General features: G+C 39.4%; 1 protein-coding gene across 2 annotated transcripts in view; it reads left to right on the plus strand.

Moving 5' to 3' along the window:
* The window catches only part of LOC126100167 (lysosome membrane protein 2), a 706,001-nt gene extending 693,031 nt beyond the window's left edge, over window positions 1-12,970 (plus strand). For both annotated transcript variants that reach the window (XM_049910714.1, XM_049910713.1), the window contains 4 exons: window positions 1,918-2,084; window positions 4,829-4,950; window positions 5,098-5,223; window positions 10,452-12,970. In XM_049910714.1, the coding sequence (XP_049766671.1) occupies window positions 1,918-2,084; window positions 4,829-4,950; window positions 5,098-5,223; window positions 10,452-10,772 (736 nt within the window). In that variant the 3' untranslated portion in view covers window positions 10,773-12,970. The remainder of the gene's footprint in view (window positions 1-1,917; window positions 2,085-4,828; window positions 4,951-5,097; window positions 5,224-10,451) is intronic.
* The last annotated feature ends 10,921 nt before the right edge of the window (window positions 12,971-23,891 follow it).

Here is a 23,891-nt window from a genome sequence, read left to right on the forward strand (position 1 = left end):
TTATTAAAAATTACATTGGTTTTTGTCTAAAATAGGATTGATTTCGTGAATACTGAGTGAAACCGCTCCTAGTGAACAAATAGGTTTCACTGGGTAATTTTTATTTAAGGAGATCTAAAATACCAAAGTTGGCCACTATTTTTCGTACTTCATATTAATTATTTAAGATGTTTTTACATGATGACATTTGCTGTATCAGTGATCAAGTGATATAAACTTTTGTGTGGGTCAGTTATTCAGTATAATTTAATGGGTTGACTGTTTATGGAGACATGTTATGCAATCATTGTTAACATACACAATTACTTTTCTATAATTATAAATACTCGTTAAACTGGTTAAATTTGGAGGGTATCGCATACTTCGGTACAGTAAAGCCTTTAATATGTTCCGTTACAAGCTCAACAAGTATTCCGCTGGAGAATCTAAAACTTAACCAAAGTTCATGTGAGACATGTTGTACTCTACATACAAAATTTCAGCAAAATACAAGATGGTCAAGCAGGGTACTTTAAAAAAATTAGACCACTTGACATGGAATGTCCAAAATGGCAATTGTTGATAACCAATTGTGCAGCACATGCCTTAAACTCAGCAGCCAGTGCTTGAGCTGTGTCATGAGAATTCTCTGGCCTCTGGTCAACAGTTCAAAAGATTTTGTGGCACACTTTACATTGGCATCCTTGCAAGATTCAGAATGGGCACCAAATAAGCCCCAAGATAGGCTGCAATGCCATGAATTGCCCTAAATTTTTTGACACACATGTAAATGGATGATATGTAGCTGGGGAATATTCTTTGGATGGATGAGTCACATTTTACTCTGCATGATGCTGTGAATGCTCATAACTGCTTACACATGACTGCACTACTATTTTCATGCAAGATGCAGTGACAACATATCACTTGCCAGGTGAAAGATTTGCTTCAAGGAACCTTTGGTTTTGACTGCATCATCTCTAAGCAATTTAAACATAGGTGGCCTTCCAGATCCCCTGACCTAAATCCATGTGACTTCTGGTTATAGGGATATCTGAAAGATGATGTATATCAGGAATGTATCCAGACTTTCCTTGGTCTGAAGGACAGCATAGAATGACATATCACCCTGATTCTACTGGATATGCTGCGAGAAATTGTCAATACCACGTTACGGGTGCACCATGTTGTTGGGTTTGGAGACCAAACCGATACATGTTGTAATTTGTGACACTGCATTCATTGAATTTGTTCACATGAAAAGCTGATATCATAAACATTGAAGATCAGCAATTTGTTGTGGTTTTTCCGCATTTTATTGAAATATTATTAATTATTAGTCATTTCAGTGTCAATATTCGTTAACATTAATGGCTTCCTCTAAAATGTTATCAGCTTGTTACATATCAATCACTCACTTTTGGGAGGACAATGGTCAAAACCTACATCCAGCTATCATGATTTAGGGTTTTCTGTGATTTCCCTAATCACTTCAGGCAAATGCCAGGATGGTTCATTTGAAAGGGCACAGCTGAATTCCTTCCCCATCTTTCCCTCATCTGATGGGACTGATGACCTCACTGTTTGGTCCCCTCCCCCAAACAAACCAACCAATCAACCAACCATCAATCAGGTACACATGATTACCTTTTCTCATATCTACCAATATGATATTGCAATTTCCATTATTGTCAAAAGAATCTCCACATGAAATTTAGGTCCCATAAATAAGCCAATAATTCACTTGGTAAGCTTCATTTTACTATATTTGATCTGAGATAACAGAAGTGGCAGCCAAAAGCTGTATGTCATTTAAGTTTATTATTCCAATTTTAAATGAGTGATTTCAACTTTGTAAATTGTGTTATGTAAAGAAAAGGAAAATTAGGCATGTTTCAGAGCTGTAAATTTGTTTATAAAAAGTTTAATTATTCACAGATTTGAAAAGGAAGTGGAAACAAATGGTGGAGTGATGGGTTACCGCTTTACCCCTCCACAGGATGTCTTTGCAGAAGTTGCACAGAACCCTGAAAATGAATGCTTCTGCCCGGGAGGACCACCCTGTACTCCACATGGCTTGTTCAATGTTAGCTTGTGCCAGTATGGTATGTACTTTTCTGTTCAAAAAAATGAATGTAAGTGCAAAAAAGTTAATGTAGTTATGTCATACCTGTCAAGAATTATTTAGATATTTCTGCATTCATTAAAAATATGATCTTTTTTGTTGCCAATAAAATTCCTGTCCACATGACAAACACAGATAATGCCAAGTCTGATGAAGAGTTATCCTAATTGTTAACACTTTCATGAGTATTTAATTAGCTTTTAATCAAAGAAACAGATAAAAATATCATATTTTACTCTTAAACAGAGGTAACATGGAATCTAAAATGTGTGAATGTACTACAAAGTAATGTGAAGATTCACTTATCAAGAATTGTAATGTGTATTACTTAATGTTTCATTTGTAGGTCATCCGAGTACACCTATAATTTCATTCATTCACCTCAGTAGCACAACAGAGCAGCCTGCTGGATGGAGGTGTACTACCCGTATTTACTCAAATCTAAGCCGCACTTTTTTTCCAGTTTTAGTAATCCAAAAAACCGCCTGCAGCTTAGAATAGAGTGCAAAGCAAGCGGAAGTTATGAAAAATGTTGGTACGTGCTGCCACAACTAACTTCTGCCGTCGAATATAGGTATCGCTACGCAGGCATGCTTTGTAGGCACAAAGATAAATACTGGCGCCAAAACCTCTGCGTCAGTAAATAAATTTTAAAAAAAAAGTGGAAGACGGGCTTTTTTTTCCGCCACGAGTTTCAACCACTGCATTTTCATTCATTATCCAACGAAGTAAATACAAATTCCATATTGTTCATCTTCGAATGTAACACAGTTTCAGTGTGCTATGAAAATCTGACTGGCAAGACTGTTTGGGATGTTTGTCAATATGGCCAACTCTACGTTCTGAATTTTTTCCTATCTGTGAGAAGAGATGGTTGCTAATAGGAACCTGATGAAATTTGAATCACATACAGTATTCTCTTCACCATAAGAATAATAAGATTATAAACATTTTGCCATGTATTCTTTCGTGTTTGCTGCTATCTCATTTAAATCCTGTCTGCCTAATAAACTATGAAACTAAAGAGAGACAACAGCAAACGCGGAAGGATATACGTATCGCGTCATGTTTATATTCGTATTATTCTTATGCCTAATAGTGATACAGTCAGAAATGAAGCACGGCAAGTGACTAGATTTTTAAATCTAAGATGACTCTAATTTCTGTGCAGAATTTGATGTAATAAAGAAGCGGCCGCAAAGATTTTCAAACGGAGAAAAATTTTCGCCTCTCTCTCTTTCAGAACATGTTCTATCATACGCAATATATTATTTGGTTCTTGTTGATCATTATCAAAGAAAGCAGCAGTGTAAGTAACAACAAATAGCAGTCTCTTGCCATTGTTTCACTAATGAGACGATTCCTCTCTTTTTTTTTTTTTTCTTTTAGTTGTACGCGGCGGTAGCGCGCACAAAAGCAAGCCATGCCGCGAGCCGCGACAGGCCGTAAACACGCACTATCAGAATGCGACAAACAATGCATGACACAGTGCAGTAATGCATTTTCAGCTTAAGAGTGATGCAAACACCTATAACAAAGAAAACGGCACTTATCAGATCAAAGCAAAATAAGCAATCGATTCAAACCAGACAAAGCACGTGAAAAAGGAAGGATACCCGTATAAATACAGATGGAACGCCTGACGCATAGCAATGGCTACCTGGTAAAGGTTAACTGCTGAGCTTACGACTCGAACCAAACTACTGTAGCTGTATCGTCATTCATTTGACGTAAATTGTGTCTCATATTAAAATGCGGCCTAAAACTTTTCTCTCCCCTTGAATTTCGAATCTCAAATTTCAGGTGCGGCTTAGACTCGGGAAATTTTTTTTTTTCCTTTATTTTGAGTCTCAAATTTCAGGTGCGGCTTAGATTCGGGAAATTTTTTTTTCCTTTATTTTGAGTCTCATTTTTCAGGTGCGGCTTAGATTCGAGTGCGGCTTAGATTCGAGTAAATACAGTATTCACCTCCTAAACTAAACTCCCCACTTAGATCCTGAGAGAACAAAAATGAATGAAAACTATACAATGCTGCCCACCTGCCAAGTCATCTTCTGTGAATGGCCTGGAGATATGGTGTGGAGGGGCATGTAGTCAACCCCCCCCCCCCCCCCCCCACCCCACCCCCCCCCGCCACGGCCCAACTGTTGTCAGCTTTCTGAACCTTGGAGCTGCTATTTCTCATTCATACAGATCCACAACTGGCCTAGTTGACTATACCTCACTCTAGTCTCCACAACAAGGAAAATTCCTTGGCATTGCAGGAATTGAACTAGAGTCCTGCATGTGGTACTCAGACATGCTGACTGCATGGCTAGGGAGGTGGACAATCATCTATCCCAGGTTGTCAAAATTGTAGATTTTTTGGATACCTTCTCTTATAATGTTAGGTTGCTTCATCTCTAAAATCATGCCAACTTTGCTTGTCTGTTGTTAATACTGATACATTACAAGATTTTCTGTTTTTCTTAAAAGTTTTGATTTTTCTTATTGTACTTTGTGAATGGAAAACAGTGAGCTTACTTGAAGGCAAACTACAAAACTGTTTGCCTTTGTAATTATATAGGGAAAGATACCACTATGCAGGTTTAATTTTTTTTGTCTAGAGTAAAATGATGATGAGAGAGAATGCCAAATTATGTTTACAAAATATGTACATTTGACAGTGTAAACCCATGCTAATTAACAAATTCCTTAAATTATTGTCTGTTCTGTTCTTTTCAGATTCACCAATCATGTTGTCTTTCCCACATTTTTACCTTGCTGATCCCAAGTTTCTTGATGCTGTTGAAGGCATAAGCAAGCCAGAAAAGGATAAACATGGTTTTTTCCTTGATGTACAACCAGTAAGTACACTTTTATTGCCATATTGTGAATGATCATATACCGCTCAGGGAAATGTTAAATTTGCTTTAATTACCACAAAATTAATAAAATACAACCTGTTTAAGGTTTATCACCAACTTTCTAAGCACTGCCCCATTGTCTTTCAGGACCTTGGGGTTTCGCTGCGTGCACGGGCCAGAATTCAGATAAATCTGGCGGTCAGCCAAGTGACAGACATCAAGCAAGTTGCCACATTCCCAGACATACTGTTTCCCATCATGTGGTTTGAAGATGTAAGTATATCAGGTGTCTCAGTTTGTATTTTATAATACAATCAACTTGTGTGAAATATGAAATTGTGATTAATGGAATATGATGTACCCTAAAAATGTAGGTAGTTATTGTAAAAGATAAATGGTTTGTGAGGCACAAAGACACAGGCCTTATAATTATGATGCAGATAGCTGCTATCAAATGACATTTCAATTGAATTCTTAATTTACCACTGGCCATATACAGTGTGAAAAAGGTTTTTTTTCAATAGTATTCATTGTTTTTACACAAACATTCCTAAAAACTTGTGCCAATGTTGCTCATATCACAGTGAGCATTTGCTGCAGTTAAATCTACCTGCATAATTTTCTTACTAGCAATAGCAGAGTTCACTGAAAGAAACCCAGAAATTATTCTTACATGTGGTATTTCCTAAAAAATGCTGACACAGTATCCAATAAAATTTTAGATCATCTGTTTGTTACAGAAAGAGCATAATCTATTTTCACAGATTTACATGTCCTTGTCTCTATAAGAGACACTCTATAAAGGCCAATTGATCTGAGTAGAAAATAAGATCTGAATAGCAACTCAACAACAAATTTATTGATTTCACAGAGAAGGCACTGAATATAAATAATCCCTACTGCTATGTTCACCCATCATATAAAACTTGGCTTTGGTATTTTAACATGGCCCTGTTAGTGTTGGCTCAAGTCTGGACTCTCCACACAAAGATCACAGCTGAATGTCACTAAGACTCGTATTCATTGTGTTTATCACTGGTACCTCACTCGCTATGTACCCTTTTGGTTGAGCCCCCTGAACACACAGGGATCACACTTCTGATACCTGAACTTTGACCTCCTCATGCAAGCCTTGGAGTGGTTGCTCGTCATCCTGGAGCATCAGAACTCCTGGCAATTTCCGCCGTGCCAGACAGCCCTTGCTGTGGCTGGGTGGCGACCTTGAGGAGAGCCCCTGATCAGAGTGGGTGGTATCAGGGCGGACGCTATGCAAATGAAATGCATATGGGTCCAGAACTCTGGTCGTTCTTCTGTGGCCGACTCTCTGCGTGGAACTCTATTGCTGCTTCTCCTGCCCCTTTGGCCTTCCCTTCCATGGCTAACCCCTGGGAAGAGGGTCAGGCCCATCGGTTAGGGGCAAAGCCTTTCACCCACTGTCTGGTTTTCACCAGGACTGATGGGGATACTTTCACCAATACCAAACCTTTATTCTTTGTAGAACACATTGAAGACAAGTTTGGTGAAGTGGACTCCGTGAGCAAGATGTGGTCGGGTTCATTGCTGATCAAAACTGCTTCAGCTGCCCAATCTGCAGCCCTCCATGCCTGTACCCAGCTTGGCACAATTCCTGTGTCTATTATCCCCCGCCCTCCCCCCCCACTAGTCTCTAAATATGGTTCACGGACGGCGGGGTGTTCACTTTGTTCGGCGTGTTCAGAATGGTCCAAAGGACAATCGCATAGATACTGGTGCCTTTATCCTGGCCTTTGAAGGGGATACCCTCCCTGAGAAAGTAAAGATTATGGTTTATTGATGTGATGTGAAGCCGTACATCCCACCTCCTATGAGGTGTTTTAAGTGCTTGCGTGTTGGACACGTCTTCCCGCTGTTCGCAGGCCCCTCTCTGTGGTGACTGTGGATTTCCACTCCATGAGGGGAGTCCCTGTGCAAATGAATATGTTGGGAACAATTTGTTTCTTCCCTCAGTTCTAGTGCTCCTATGTCATGGGTATGGGCTACACTTTGCTCTCTCCAAGGTTGCCATCGGCAGTCCACCTTTCCAGGCCTTCACCTCCCAGATGGCCTTTGTACAGACCTGTTGATTATTGCAGAACATCTTGCAACCCATTTTGCAATGGCGTCAGCATCAGCCTCCTATCCAGCTGGTTTCCTTCACTGGAAACAGCGGGCCAAAGCTTCCACCTTATGTTTTACTCCTTGTCAGTCAGAATCTTACAACGAAACTTTTACTGAATGGGAATTTCTTTCCACACTTTCCTCTTCTCATGATATGGTCCCTGGCCCAGACTCCATTCATAACTAACTGCTTCAACATCTCAGTGCTCCACAATGGCAACATCTTCTCTGGGTGTTTAACCGTATTTGGCTCCAGGGTGACTTCCCTTCTCACTGGAGGGATAGCATCGTGGTTCCTGTCCTTAAGCCTAGTAAGAACCCCCTATTTGTTGAAAGCTATTGGCCAATTAGTCTGACCAATGTTGTTTGCAAGTTACTTAAACAGATGGTAGCCCATCGGCTCAATTGGGTCCTCGAATCTCAGGATCTATTGTCCCCTTACCAGTGTGGCTTCCAAGAGGGACGGCCTCCAATTGATCATTTACTTCACTTGGAATCCGCACTTCTGCAGGCTTTTTCCCAGCGCCACCATTTGGTTGCAGTATTTTTTGATCTACACAAGGCCTATGACACAGCCTGGCGCCATCACATCTTACTTACACTTCATCAGTGGGGTCTTTGGGGCCCACTCCCAATTTTTATCTGCCAGTTCCTGTTCCATCAGTCATTCATGGTTCGGGTTGGTACTGTTTTTAGTTCTCCATGGACCCAGGAGACGGGCATCCCACAGGGTTCTGTCTTGAGTGTACTTTTTTTCCTCATTGCTATTGATGGACTTGTGGCTTCTGTCGGTCCTTTGGTCGCCCCTGCCCTGTATGTGGATGATTTCTGCATTTGGGTTAGTTCCTCTTCGATGGCATCTGCAGAGTGGCAGCTCCAGGGAGCTATCTGGCATGCCTCTGCATGGACCCTCTCACACAGGTTTCAATTCTCTCCTTTAAAATCGCGGGTGGTCCATTTCTGTCGCCGTACTATGATCCACCCTGATCCAGAGCTCTATCTTGATGCACAACAATTGCCTGTGGTTCCACAGTTTCATTTCCTGGGTCTTCTTTTTGACAACAAGCTGACTTGGCTGCCCCATAGCAGACTTCTGAAGGTAGGATGTTTCCATAAACTCAATGTCCTTCGCTTCCTTGCCCACTCATCTTGGGGTGCAGACCACTATCTCCTTCTGTCTTTATGATGCACTAGTATTGTCTCGCTTGGACTATGATTGTCAAGTTTCTGGTTCAGCTGCTCCTTCCACACTACACATGCTGGATCCAGTCCTCCATCGTGATATCCCCTACTAGCCCTGTTGATAGTCTCCTGGTTGAAGCTGCGATCCTCCCCTTTCTGTTCGGTTGTCCCTGCTTCTGCTGTCTTATGCACTCGCTGTCCGTTCCTCTCCCACTCATCCTTCATATTCTATCCTGTTCAGAGACCATGGATGTCGCCCACCTGATTCCCGCCCTCTGGCGAGTTTACCAGTTGGGCTCTGCCTTGCGTTTCTTTGCCGTGATTTTAAACTTCCTTCTTTGTCCTGTCTTCCTTGTTCCCTCCCCTCCACCCCTCCTTGGTTAGTTCCTCAACCTTGAATTCGGATGGATCTCCACCGAGGTCCGAAAGACTCCAACCCGCCCCACCCCCCCGATGGTGTTCCGTTCCTTTTTCCGCCAAATTTTATGGGAGTTTTGGGATGCTGTTGTTTTTTTACACTGATGGCTCTAAATCTGCTGATCATGTGGGATATGCCTTCACGTCCTCTGTTGGAATGGAAAATCATCTGCTGCCACCTACATGTGGGGTGTTTACTGCGGAACTGATGGCAATTTCCCAGGCCCTTACCCTTATTAAACTGTCCGAACACAACCGTGTTTTATTATGTACAGACTCAATGAGTGGCCTTCTGGCTATTGACCAGTGTTTTTCACGCCGTCCCTTGGTCTCTGCCATCCATGAGCATCTCACTGATCATGCTGCTTGTTCCGTTGACTTCCTTTGGGTCCCTGGCCATGTGGGTATCCTGGGTAATGAGCTTGCTGATCGTTTGGCTGGGGGAGCAGTCACCCCACGTTTTCTGTAACCCCTCCTGCAGCAGATTTATGGCTTCACATCAAATCCCACTTCCCACAATCATGGGCCAACTCTTGGGAGGCTACTTCCCTGTCTAATAAACTTTGCGTGATTAAGTTGACACCAGGCCTGTGGCATTCTTCCTTTCACCTCTCCCGAAAGGACTCGACCACACTGTGTCGTCTCTGGATTGGCCATCCCAGGCTGACCCATGGTTTTCTTTTGCATGATGAGCCACCCCCACTTTGTGGTTGTGGAGCCTTCCAGTCAGTAGCCCATATTTTCGCTGAATGCCCCCCTTCTTTTGCCTCTGCGTGCTAAGTACAGACTCCCCCACACTTTACCTTTGATGTTGGCTGATGATTCTTGGATGGTCGATCTGGTTCTTGGTTTCCTCTGGGAAAGTGGTTTTTAATCTCTCTCTGGTGTTGGGGCAGGGCAGTAAGTGTTGGGGTATCTCCCAATGTAAGCCGTGTTTGGAATTTCCTGACTCCCCTCCCTGACCGAGATCCCCTTTTCTTCCCTTTTACTCTGTTTTTATCATTTTTTAGTTTTGGTTAGTCTCCTTTTCCCATACGCACTTCTACATTCTAGCGGTTGCACCTTTTAAGCCGCAGGTGGTCTTGCCTCTGCTGCTTCAGAGGTGGGTTATTTCCTGCCTCTAGCAAAGCGTTGGGTTCGCTCTCTTGCTGACTTATGTCATTTTGTTTTTACCATTGACAACATGACTGTCATTTTACATTTTTTAGCCTTTTCCCTTTTATCGTTCTGACTTTTCTGAGATGTCACACTATTGGAATGGACCACATTTGAAACAAGGAACTAATGACCTCGCTGTTTGGTCCCTTCAACCCCAACCAACCAACCAACCAACCAACCAATTGGCACCTCACAATGTACATGCAAAAATAGTATATTGGAATTCCATGTGATGACTAGTCTGCTCATGTTAATTATGAACAATTATTCAAATGCATTCTAGGAACATATTTTCCATGTTCTACGTAAACTTTTAATACTATTCAGAAGCTTAAACCTCCCCCTCTGCATTGTTCAGTATTTCTAATAAATTTGCCAGCTTAATGGTATATCTACTGAGGAGAAACACATACATTACATTTTAGGTGAATGAAACAGTACATGATATTAACACCTTTAAAATTTCAGACTCTCTTTTTAATTATTTGCCAATAATTAAGAGTTTGCAAATAATAAATTAGAAAACTTCATTATGATTGTAAAGCATATTGACACTGATAGGACATAATAGCCTATGACAATCCAAACTGATGTTTGATTTTCCACAGGGTGTCGATGGACTCCCAACTGATGTCACTGAGCTGCTCAATCTTGCTGCCACAGCTCCTCCTATTGCTAGATCAGCCATCTCATTTGGTCTGATTGCTCTTGGAGCCCTTCTGCTGCTTATTGCTGCAGCCTGCTTGTGGCGCTCTAGCAAGCGACAGGAAACACTCCACTTGGAAGGTACGAGTCACTATGTGAAGCCTTCAGAGAAGCAGAAGAAGGACATTGCTGCAAATGGGCATCCAGCAAATGGCAATGGTAAAACATTTGAAACTCTGAACCCTGCATTCCTCACAGGACCTGAAAATGGTGCAACAAATTAGAATCTGCAGGGTGTTTTGGATCACTAATCTGCAGCAAGCAGGCTTGTGGCTCAAGATTTGTGATTTTGAATGATATTAAGACTCTGTTTCATACAGTGGACAGTGGCTATGATAATGTCAGCCCTGCAATGGCAGTTGGAAGTACATGGATGTTTGATGGCAGCTCGAACTGCCACCTGAACAATTTTTTTATTGTTAACATGTCAGTTCATCTTGTAACTGGCTTTAATTTCCATGGTGTATTGTGTTTGTTACTGTTGTGAATGCAGTGAAAACAGTGTTTTCCACAGAGAGCTCAAAATGTGAACAATTTGGAAGTCCTCCTTCAACTTATTTTATCCATGACTATCTGTAAAGCTCAAAGGAGTGGAGATCCTTGTGCATGTATACAGCTTTGTATCAATGACTGATCTCTGAACACTGACATTACAAGTAAAATAATAAGACATATTGCAGTTTAGTTTTATGAAAAATATGTACTGCAGCAAGATGCATGTAGATTTTTTGCTCAATTCTGGAAAGAAGAAAATAAATGATTGCTCTTGTGCTCACATACCAGCAGAAGCAAATTATTAAAAGTGTATATAACTATCCAGATTTTTTACTCCATGTTTCAGCATCTTCATTTAAGCTATTTGTTGTGCATACATTAAAAACTGTATTACCTATACTTTAAAAGGTGCATATCAGCTGAATGAGAGAAACAGTGTATTGTGTAAGACCACTAGCTTTGGAAGTAGCAAAATAAAGGCAGGAAGAACATCAGATGTATACAATAAGTATTGATGCTGTTAGCAGTTATTGCTCAATGTTTAATAAGAAGGATGATAAACATTTTGCATATGGTTAATTGATGACAAATGTTGGGCATGGTAAAATACTGTTATCCACATAGGTAAAGATTGCTAGTGTGTTTAAAGGCAACAAATACAGTTAAAATTTTCTATCATTTTACTTAGTTCCGCTATAGTTATGTCTTCAAAACATCTTTTTTACCCTGCAAGTTCATCGTAAGTATTAAAAAATTAATTTTCCCCCCTTAAATATAGAGGTCTATTGGGCCAACAAAACTGAGAGTAACTTGGCTGGCACACCTATGTCTAACCCCACACAAATTGATTTTGGTACTGGATTCTTTTGTTGTAGAATTACTAAAAAAGATAAAGAAAGGGGACAGGGGAGCATTGTGAGAAACACTGAAAGAAATGTGCAGCTTTTGACTCTGATTTAGACAAATTTATAGTAGACAGAAAGTAAACAGTTGCAAGTAAGATAAGATACATGACAAAATAATGAGTATTGCCAGAATGGTAACACTTTCAAGAAAAAAATAATTTGAGTAATTCTATACAGACACGAAAAGGCCAGAATCCAAACATATTCACAGATGACAGTATGTTAAATTGGGGAGATGTGCACAAGGTGGCATACAATTCTAGGTTGTATGAATTTAATGAGAGTTTAGCAGAAGAGGGAGCAAATGTTTAGAGATCATAGGTTACTTAGAAAAAATTAAACGAAATGGCTGATTAAGTGAAAATACAAGATGGTGAAAGGGTACCTGGTATCCCTACTTTCAGCATACAAACTATTATTAAGCATTCACTCTCTTTTCTAATTAACCTTGTGATCTTCCTAACTTCCCATTCTCAGCTGCATTGCTCCTTTGTTATAGAATCCTTTATCTTATGAGACATCTTGGTTTTCTTGTGTACTACCCAGCACTCTTGTCTTAAGAATAGAAAAACCCTTATATCTGTCATTTGGTACAATTGGCATTCAACATCGTCTAGTTGTGTTTTGGCTTAATATTTTAGGAACTGCACTTTGTGTGCTTTTATTATATTTCTATCACTTTACACAACATTTGAATTCATCAATTTTGAGTAAGTTTTTCTTTCTTGTATACAATTTTTTGTAGAATGAATGTAATTTATATGTGATCCACAGAAACTGTCAGAGTAAGAATTACAGATTTTGCTCTGTATGTGGAAGATGAGTACGGAGAATAGTGATTCACTGTTTCAAATGTTCTAAAGAATTTTTGTATTACCAAGAGGTACATATTTTAAGAATTTCAGTTTTACATTTGCCATATGTGCAATCTAACAAGCTGCTCTGTGATGTAATACGTAGAATCAGTACAATAAAATTTTACTCTGTTAAATTGGAATTTCCTATATTTAAACCTCTCTTTTTCAGGAGCTAAATGAAGAAAAAATATTTATTTTTGTAGGGAAAAAATTGTACACTATATGTTTTAAAATGACTACAAAATAAAGTTCGACAATAAAATTTTATATGCCACATGTTAACATACGGCATTAAGTGAATTACCTGTATAGAGTACCTGGAATGTAATGGCAGTACTGTTAATTTTATAGGGCCTTTTTTTAGTGTTAACTTTGAAAAAATATCGAAAATTGCCATTACAGTAACTTTGTGTAATTCGTGATGTAAAATCAAATAAAAAACGATCTTTAAAATGGTGATTTTTTTTTTCTTTTTCTGCATTACTGATATTCTTGCATGATAATTACACTTAAAAGCTTGTAGCTGAGCTGCAATATAGCATTAAGTTTACTGACAGTGACTTGAATAGCCACAGTAAATGGGAGAAATATGGCTAACAAACCAGTGTTAGTTTTTCCACAGATGTTAAAACAGAGTAATTGTTTTTAAAAGCTGTGATTTGTGGCACTATAGAAATGCACACAGAAAAATAAATTTTATTAATTTTGCCACTAGCAGAAGGTAAGGATGAAGATAAAGAATCAAGGAACAGCAGTATCTTCCTTTCCTCTTTTCTGCTTTTCTGTGGATTTAATGACATTAAATTCCACACTTCATTCAGTGTGAAATAACTGTTTCATACATTAATGCAGATAAGTTATTATGTAAACACACATTTTGATAAGTAATTTTAGATTTTTCCAGTGTTAATGGCTTTGAATGAATGCCATCTGGGTAATCAGCCATATGGTGTAATGCTGATTATATGATATTTCAGCAGCTACTCTTCCATCCTCAGGAGGTCCCAGTGACTCATAATCTTGAGAGGATCACAGCAAATTTGCTTTCCAAAATACAGAAGAGCTCAAAAACACATTTTGATAATTTGAAAAAGGTTCAAGAAAGGTAGTGCTACTAAGCCCTAATAAGTCAGCAGTGAAGTATGAAACAACAAGAACAATTAATTGTAAGAAAGTAATTAGATTAGTAACTAGGGGAAGTGATGTGCAGTGGATAGGTACATAAATAAGATCTGAAACCAGGCATCTCTCTCTCTCTCTCTCTCTCTCTCTCTCTCTCTCTCTCTCTCTCTCTCTCTCTTTCTTTGAAATCTACATCAGTGGGTTACGAAACTTCCTCATTTTAACTCAACATAAGGAATGAATAACTTGACTCTCAAAATAATTAAGAGAGGCCTTAATTTAGTGGCATTAATTACACAGCACACCAGTTTTCTACAAAGGAATAAATGGCTATGTTGTGGCCGTCATGTCAAATAATGCAGTCAGTTTTATGCAGTAAATACGCTGCCTATACCATAATATACAAGGGAAATGAACTTGAAGACAATATTTTAGAAGAGAAAGAAGATATAGATGATGATGACATGGGACAAGTGATAAGAATTTGATGGAATACTGAAAGATAAAAGTCGAAACAAGGTGCCTGAAGTAGGTAACATTCCCTCAGAATTATTGAGATCCTTAGGAAAGCCAGCCATGACCATACTATTACACCTGGTATCCCAGATATGAGACAGGCAAAATACTTTCAAACCTCAAGGAGAATATAATTCCACTTCCAAAGAACGCAATTGCTGACAGGTGTGAATATTACCAAACCATCAGTTTAAAAAGTCATGATTGCAAAACACTGAACTGAATTATTTACGGAAAGATGGAAGAACTGGTATAAGTTGAACTTGGGGAAGACCAGTTTAGGTACAGAAGAAATGCAGGAACAAGTGGGGCACTATTGACACTATGATGTATCATAGAAGATAGGCAAAAGAAAGGGAAACCTATTGTGTAAACTAAACAAAACATTTTCTGCTTTGTTTCACACAACTTTCTTGTTACTATATGACCTAAGGTTCAGGTTAGAAGTCAATTTTCTAGTAAATCACAAAACCCAAAGGTGGAAACCAACAAATATACAACTGTAAACTTCTTAAATTTATCAATTCTTGACCTGACCTATAAAAATTCTCTCTGTTGACAATTTTTTTCACAGAAAGATTTGCATTCTACAACATTCATTAGGACAGCATTTCAAGTAACTATGAATACACATACACAGGAGTAGAGCTATATGCACAAGAGTGTGGGTATTTGTATCATTATCTATTTATAAATGAAAGCACCAAGTTTCTTCTCCCAAGTAGTAGCTGTAACATTGTCTAATAGTGGTGAATACTTGAGTTTGCTCATTTACTTGGTAAATGTGGAAATACACATATCTGCATTTTTAATTCCTAATTTTTCTAATTGAGTGTGCTATGCACTCTTCCTTGCCTTTGTGTTAGCACTTCATATGTATTGCATATTTGTGCTTTTGATTTAATCTGTGTTTGGTACAGTTTAAAGAGCTGAATATTAAAGAAGCAAAATTCAAGCTTTGTCAAACAACATTGTTTAATTCAAAACCACAAAAATGAGAGATGTAGCAGTCCTAACACAAGTAGGGGAAGGATGCAAATCTCACTCAACCAGAAATGTTTGGAATTAAAAAACAGGTGTACATATTCTCACATTTACTATTAAAAGAGCAAAGTCAATGCTGTCAAGTTTTTTCAGTGTGACTGACATGTTTTCTGGTGTCCTGCCAAGTTGTTGTTTTCATTTTGTGCACAGTATTTCAATGACCAATGCATTCATCTTCATGTGCTAAGAGTTTTGCTGCTATGTGTAGTCACTACCTGGATTCCTCAATTTCTGAAGCCCACTATGTCTTTGGTTGCCTTTTTTGCTTTCCACAGCTCTGTATTTGGCAACTCTGGTAGGTTTGGTGGCTGGCTAGATTTTAATAAGAGATTGAGACAGAGACCAAAGAAGTAAGGCAAAAATCACTTACCTATCTGGCCTAGTGTTTCAAATGGTTAGTAGACTCATATGGTATTTTTCTCCCTTTAACTAGGACAAAAGGTATTATTACAAGGTGTACAACTTTGCTTTAATCATTTTTCCCCCAAAATTTGAGGCTTTAATAAAACAAATTGGTTACATGTGTATCATTCAAAGTATTTTCCATTGCTGGCCAATACTTTCTCCCATATTTATGACAGTGTACAAATCCCACATTGAAAAAATTGTTCATCTTTTTAAGCAATACATGAATTGATCCAAATTCTCAGCAGCTGAATGGCCTTGATGACAACCACCCTAGGACAGAGCCTGAGACTGAAGGTACCTGTACAACTGACAACTCACCATACATTTGAGAAATTTGCAGAGAATATTAGTGAGGCTAACTAGCCAATAGCCATCCATCTCAAGGGGATGTTTACCTGCTTTCAGTACTTAGACAAATACACTTTCTTGAATCTGAGAAGGGAACACCCTTGCTCCAGATGGTGGATAATGGCAAGGATGTGATGTTGGCGATCCACTGATAAGTGTTTGAACATTTGGATGTGACTGTGGTATGGTCCTGGAGCCATGTCAGGCTAAGGAGCTGGGGCACTGAGGAATTCCCACTCACTTAATGGAGTTTTACCAGTTTCTAGGTGGCACACAGTAAATGGTAAAGAAAGTCATTCTACCCACAGTTTGAGGACATGAAATGCAGGCTAACAGTTCTCAGATGCAGCAGCTTGAGCATAATCAAAAGCAAAATGTTTGGCAACAGCGTCGAGATCAGTGTAGATATCATTCACAGAGATAGCAAGTACAACCATGGGCCACTGGTGACCACAGAGGCTTCAAATCTTCGTCCAAACCAGTGTAGGAGGGGTAAGTGGTCCAATGGTAGAAAAAGTACCACTCCCAGCTTTCTCATTTCTTTCATTTTCTGAGGTGGTGGGTATGGTCACAGGCAATGAGTTGTCACTTACGGCATTGGAGAGCCCACCTGCAATCTATACTGGCCAAAGCAATTTCATGCCACACTGAAGGGTGTGGGAACACCCGTATTCAAGAGGCAAAGATCGAGCTACGTGGGCAAATTTTGGACAGCTTTATCATGGCCAGTGGTCATAGTTCCATCACACAAAGCATTGTAAGCATTGAAGTGACCCAATACTAGGAAGGGCACTGGGAGCTGAGAAAACAGCGCATACAATGCATTCTGGGACACTGTATTTGGGAGGGATATTACAGAGGGTATGTTCCAGAGATGTCTTCACATGAACAGCCACAGCCTCCAAAGTCATGTAAAGTAGCACATGTTCACTGTAAACAGAGTCCCGAACAAATTTGCAAACACCACCCAGTGCTCTTTCACTGTCAGTGCTGTTCTTAAACAAGCTGCAGAGGGTTGGGGTCCACATTGCTGGGAAACAGGTTTCCTGGAGCGTGATACAAAAAACAGAGGAAGTGCACAAAAATTGTCATAGCTCAGCTGAGTGGCAGAAAAAACCATTAGAGTTCTGTTGGAGGAACAGGCTGTCAATATCTTGTGAGAGTGTGAAGTGGCTGGGGAGGCAGGTCATGCCTCAGTGCCACCTACTGTCATTGGTTGTGACGATACTCCATCAATACAAATTTGTTGAGAATCAGGGTGCACTGGGGGGATTTGGGACCATAGGGAGCACCAGGAACACTGCCTTGGATACAGGGTTGGAAATGCAGTGTCTGGAGGCACAGGGACCATCAGAATCTCCACCTTTTTGAATGACTTCTTCTTGTCCTTAAACGATTTAGAATTCTGTGAGGGCTTGTCTGCCCCAGATTCTGGGACAGAGGAGGAACATGAAGTACTGTGACCTGAATCCTGTGCCTCCTTGAGCCACCAACTGGCATCAGGTTGCACGTCAGCAGAGTCCAGGGAAGCTAGTGTTCCAAGGGATATCACTATGGTAGGGGGTGCTGAAGGAGGTTGTTTCTTCTCCATCTGCAGATTAGAGACTGATGGATAGGGAACTAACACTCCCAAAGAGGGTGTGGGAGAAGCCATAGGAGGAGGATCCCCAATCACCAGGGGAGCAGGTGTAAGCAGGTGCCCTCAAGGGCCAGATGAAGACACAGAGAGCAATGGCACAGTCACTAAAGTGTATGATGTCGTCATAGCAGTAGCATACAATATTGTCATACATGTAGAATGTAGGAGCTCATATTCCTTCTAGGTATCTTGATATGTGAGGCACTCAAGGGTCTTGTATTCCTGTGTTTTGCTTCCATGTTTGAAAATGGTGCAGTCTGGTGAACAAGGGAAATGGACATCCTGACAGTTGACGCAGATAGGGGAGGAGCACAAGGAGTTCCTATGTGAAACTGATGGCTACAATCCCTACAGATAAGGCTCGAATTTTAATGGTAGGACATGTGCCCAAATTGCATGCATCTGTAGCACTGTATGAAGGAGGAATATACAGCTTGACATCATAGTGGTTCACTATCACCTTCACCATTTTAGGCAACGAGTTGTGACATTTGACTGCTTTAGTTCTTCATTGATAGTCCTTGGTGTCAATGTACTGCATTGTTATACTGGCTGAAAAATGGCGGGCGGAGGGGGGGGGGGGGGGGGGTGGAAATTCAACACTGCATACTGCCAATGATGTAGCCATCAGTTGCACAGTGGTGTTGCGTTTCACAGTTATTTACTTTCACTGTTCACAACCACCCAATATTACACAATTATATGGCCCGTACACTATCGGTAAATGTTGATAAGCCTCACTAGTAGGTAGTACGCAACATCAGAATACTGCTACAATACTTTGATGTTGAACATCTATGTGCAGTAAAAACTTAACCACACGGTTCACAGTTCTTGCAGAATAATACAATATGTGTGACACTATTTTTCAAATAAATTAAACAGACATTGTCATTAGTTGTTCTAATACATGGCCTATTTGCATTACACTTATTCCACTGTTAAGTTGATGCATTGTTGTGACTTGAACCAATACATATTTCCCATCTGAAAATTGACCTTGGACTATCTCAGGACCACAAATCGGTCCTTAATATTTCCTCACAATAATAGGCACCAAAACTATACATTGTTCAATGTTCAAGTTATAGAAATTACAATTAAAACATATTCAATTAACTGAATACATAAAAAATTCCTCCTTTTTTAACAGTCACTTCTATCACAAGGGTTAGGCCAAATTATTTGTTTAAATAATGGAATTAACAGATACAGTTATACAAACAATACTTTTGACAAACCTGATTTTGGAATTGATTAAAGGCTGGTTTTGCTAATATGTTTTTGAATAGAGCTGAATAAATACTTTAAGAATCCTAGTAGTTCTTCTTCCAAATGTTTATAATTAGAACAGAATTTATATTTGTTTATAAGTCAACAATAGAATCTAAGTCAAGAAACAATTACTGATTTCACCCTATAACAAAAGATATTACCTAGGAATGGTCAAAATAAATTAGGAAATTAATTACATACATGAAACTAAGCACAAATCAAACAATGAAAATCCAGGATAGAATATAACAATATTCTGAGAAAGAAAGTTGCTACTCACCATATAGCGGAGATGCTGAGTTGCAAATAGGCAAACAAAAAGCTTTTGCATCACTACACTCAGTGTTCATACTTTTTCACTTTTTTCTTCTGTTCCTCTTGTGACCTTACAAACTGCACAGAGTGCTATAAGTGTGAAAATCTATTTGTTGTGCCAATCTGCGTCTCACTATCTTCGCTATATAATGATTAGAAACTTTCCTTCCCAGAATAAACTAAGCACAAAATTAGACCTGTTGCTATATTCCTTAAGACTGAGGGCCAACCTTTCTCTTTTACAGAAATACAGACTATACTCATACATGTTAATGGTGATTAGGCAAAAATAAAAATAAAATCAATTTAAGGAGGCAGATAGCTCAACAAGAGAGGAAGTAAAGAGATCATAGCTTGCTTCATCAAATTACCCTCTCATTGGATTGAACAGATAGATATTGCAAATAGCTAACTCAGCAATTCAACGACTGCACATGACCCCAGAAAATGAGTTTAACAATCTAACTACAGTACATATGTTTTTCAAGTTTCTACTTACATGAACAGGCCATATGAAAATCCCCATACAAAATATTTACATATAATGTATTGTACAATGGCACAAAATATACACAAACTATATTTTTAGTTTTTCAAATTCTGAAGGTGGCAGGGGTAAAGTACAGGGAGCGAAAGGCTATTTACAATTTGTACAGAAACCAGATGGCAGTTATAAGAGTCGAGGGGCATGAAAGGGAAGCAGTGATTGGGAAAGGAGTGAGACAGGGTTGTAGCCTCTCCCCAATGTTATTCAATCTGTATATTGAGCAAGCAGTAAAGGAAACAAAAGAAAAATTCGGAGTAGGTATTAAAATTCATGGAGAAGAAGTAAAAACTTTGAGGTTCGCCGATGACATTGTAATTCTGTCAGAGACAGCAAAGGACTTGGAAGAGCAGTTGAACGGAATGGACAGTGTCTTGAAAGGAGGATACAAGATGAACATCAACAAAAGCAAAACGAGGATAATGGAATGTAGTCAAATTAAGTCGGGTGATGCTGAGGGAATTAGATTAGGAAATGAGACACTTAAAGTAGTAAAGGAGTTTTGCTATTTAGGGAGTAAAATAACCGATGATGGTCGAAGTAGAGAGGATATAAAATGTAGACTGGCAATGGCAAGGAAAGCGTTTCTCAAGAAGAGAAATTTGTTAACATCGAATATAGATTTAGGTGTCAGGAAGTCGTTTCTGAAAGTATTTGTATGGAGTGTAGCCATGTATGGAAGTGAGACATGGACGATAACTAGTTTGGACAAGAAGAGAATAGAAGCTTTCGAAATGTGGTGCTACAGAAGAATGCTGAAGATAAGGTGGGCAGATCACGTAACTAATGAGGAGGTATTGAATAGGATTGGGGAGAAGAGAAGTTTGTGGCACAACTTGACTAGAAGAAGGGATCGGTTGGTAGGACATGTTCTGAGGCATCGAGGGATCACAAATTTAGCATTGGAGGGCAGCGTGGAGGGTAAAAATCGTAGAGGGAGACCAAGAGATCAATACACTAAGCAGATTCAGAAGGATGTAGGTTGCAGTAGGTACTGGGAGATGAAGAAGCTTGCACAGGATAGAGTAGCATGGAGAGCTGCATCAAACCAGTCTCAGGACTGAAGACCACAACAACAAACAATATTTTTAGTAAAATTAGGCATCTTTATCGTAACTGATGTCTTTTTGGATAAACAAAGATTACAGTCTAAGATACACATCACTTTATACAGGTCCTGTCTTGCTTGAAAGAATAAATAATTGTGGGTTGCAAAAAGTTGAATTGCACTGTGCCATGCAGTTCATTCTCAGACAGAAAATTTAGCTTTTTAAGTGTTTAGTATTTTGCACAAGCACTTTTTAAAGATATTTAACACATTTTATCACCAAGTCATCTACTCCTTCAACAGGTCCAAGTGGCAGTTAGTAAGGAAATGCACTGCTATCATTTCTCTTGGAGGGGATCTCCTCCACCACAGTACATGAAAAAATTAGACAAAATACCCTACTTTAGCACACTCATTTTTACTTCCAACTAACAACAAGGAAAAAATTGTTTCATGCTAATGGCAAATAAGTCATTGCTTCATAAATAACTACATTACACAGTTCTCATGACATCATCATAATTAGCACTAAAACTGACTCTAGTACGAAAGGTAGGGACTAGTAAAAATTTAAAATCAAGTGCACATTACACTACAAAACATCACTCTAGATCATAACTCTGTCTCAAACTGGTTAAACTTGAAAGATTTGGGTTTCTTTTCCATTTGCAAAATCACTAAAATGTCAAATTCTGGTTTGTAATTCACACCTTTTATGAACTCATTTCACCGTAATGCCCAAAATTTGTACATTATCTCTGGCAAAAACTCAAGATGTGGAGTAGCAAAGATTTACTAATCATTACATTATGAAAAAAGAACAGAGTCACAATCACATAATTACTACTCAAATCAAAATTAAGGGCATGGAAGTTGTACCAAGTCATTGCTGTACTTCTCCACACAACTCTGAGTACTACTCTCATTCAGCCAGAAAATTAAATCTTCACAAAATCACAAAATGTTACCAAATAGTTGACCTGTCAGAATATTCACATCACTGTAGCACCTCTGTTATCAGTTAATCAATAAAATTACTTTACCTTGTGAAAAAAAGTATTACCACTTTAAGCTCATAATTCCTCAGAATACAAATAGAAGTTTTCAGATAACCTATAGATCCAATAATGCAGCATTATATAACTTGTACCTCACTAAAATATTGCTCTTCCTGTGAAGCTCTCATTCCCAGATGCAGTGTCATGAATTGCATAATGTTGCAATACCCAATGTTGCCTAGTTGAAAAATAGATCAGTATAGTTACACCACATTTGTTTGTAGACAGTTATCTTTTTCATTACCCAATCATGCCTGTCAGCTCCATTATTTTACTTACATTTCTTACTTTGTTAGCTAGTGCAGTGCGTTCTCAAAATTTATCCCAACTGGAGAGAGAGGCTCCCTAACCGTTAGGACCCTAATATTATTCATCATTTTATTATTTCATTATTGCTTCATTATCTAATAATTAAACACCTGCTCTGCTTATGCAATGCAAAATTGAGTCTACTGAAAAACACTCCACACTAAAAGGTCCTTATGCTAAGGCAAACTTATTTCTCATTACTGATCAGGCAAAATTATCACTTAGAAAAACTATTATTTCACTGTATTCCATCAAATTGCTTGAGATTCTAGCCTTAAGGGTGATATACATACATATCATGCTTATTCTTCCCACACACATTATTCCAGGCAACTATGTTTAACGTGTTATTTCCTTAATGTTAGAAGATGCTGTACCATGACACACTTCTATAGGTGGATAGTTATCTCCATATACTGATTCAACTGAACACAAATACTTCTAGTATACCTCAATTAATATTAAGACCTGGTAGTCAAGATGGTTTTTAGTGCATATTGCCTCTGCTGCTGCACCAAATTATACTAATTCCACACATGAGATGATTTCTTCAGATGTTAATTATAGTTTTCAAATAATCTGCACCTTCTCCTCCACATATGCTGACACTTTTCATTTTCTGTTTACCTTAACTCTTCACAGAAATTCACTCTTCGTGGAGTGGGGAGGATTTCATGGATCTCTCCACTCCACCAAGAGTGTCTTTCCGCCGTCCACCTAACCTTCGTAACCTCTTGGTTCATCCCTATGAAATCCCAAAACTGCCTACCCCACCCTCTGGCTCCTACCCTTGTAACCGCCCCCGGTGTAAAACCTGTCCCATGCACCCTCCCACCACCACCTACTCCTGTCCTGTAACCTGGAAGGTGTACACGATCAAAGGCAGAGCCACATGTGAAAGCACCCACGTGATTTACCAACTGACCTGCCTACACTGTGAAGCTTTCTATGTGGGAATGACCAGCAACAAGCTGTCCATTCACAGGAATGGACACAGGCAGACAGTGTGTGTTGGTAATGAGGATCACCCTGTGGCTAAACATGCCTTGGTGCACGGCCAGCACATCTTGACACAGTGTTATACCGTCCAGGTTATCTGGATACTTCCCACTAACACCAACCTATCAGAACTCCGGAGATGGGAACTTGCCCTTCAATATATCCTCTCTTCCTGTTATCCACCAGGCCTCAACCTCCGCTAATTTCAAGTTGCCACCACTCATACCTCACCTGTCATTCAACGACATCTTTGTCTCTGCACTTCTGCCTCGACTGACATCTCTGCCCAAACTCTTTGCCTCTAAATATGTCTGCTTGTGTCTGTATATGTGTGGATGGATATGTGTGTGTGTGCGGGTGTATACCTGTCCTTTTTTCCCCCTAAGGTAAGTCTTTCCGCTCCCGGGATTGGAATGACTCCTTACCCTCTCCCTTAAAACCCAAATCCTTTCGTCTTTCCC

Source organism: Schistocerca cancellata, chromosome 9, assembly GCF_023864275.1.
Source record: "Schistocerca cancellata isolate TAMUIC-IGC-003103 chromosome 9, iqSchCanc2.1, whole genome shotgun sequence".
Taxonomy (NCBI): domain Eukaryota; kingdom Metazoa; phylum Arthropoda; class Insecta; order Orthoptera; family Acrididae; genus Schistocerca; species Schistocerca cancellata.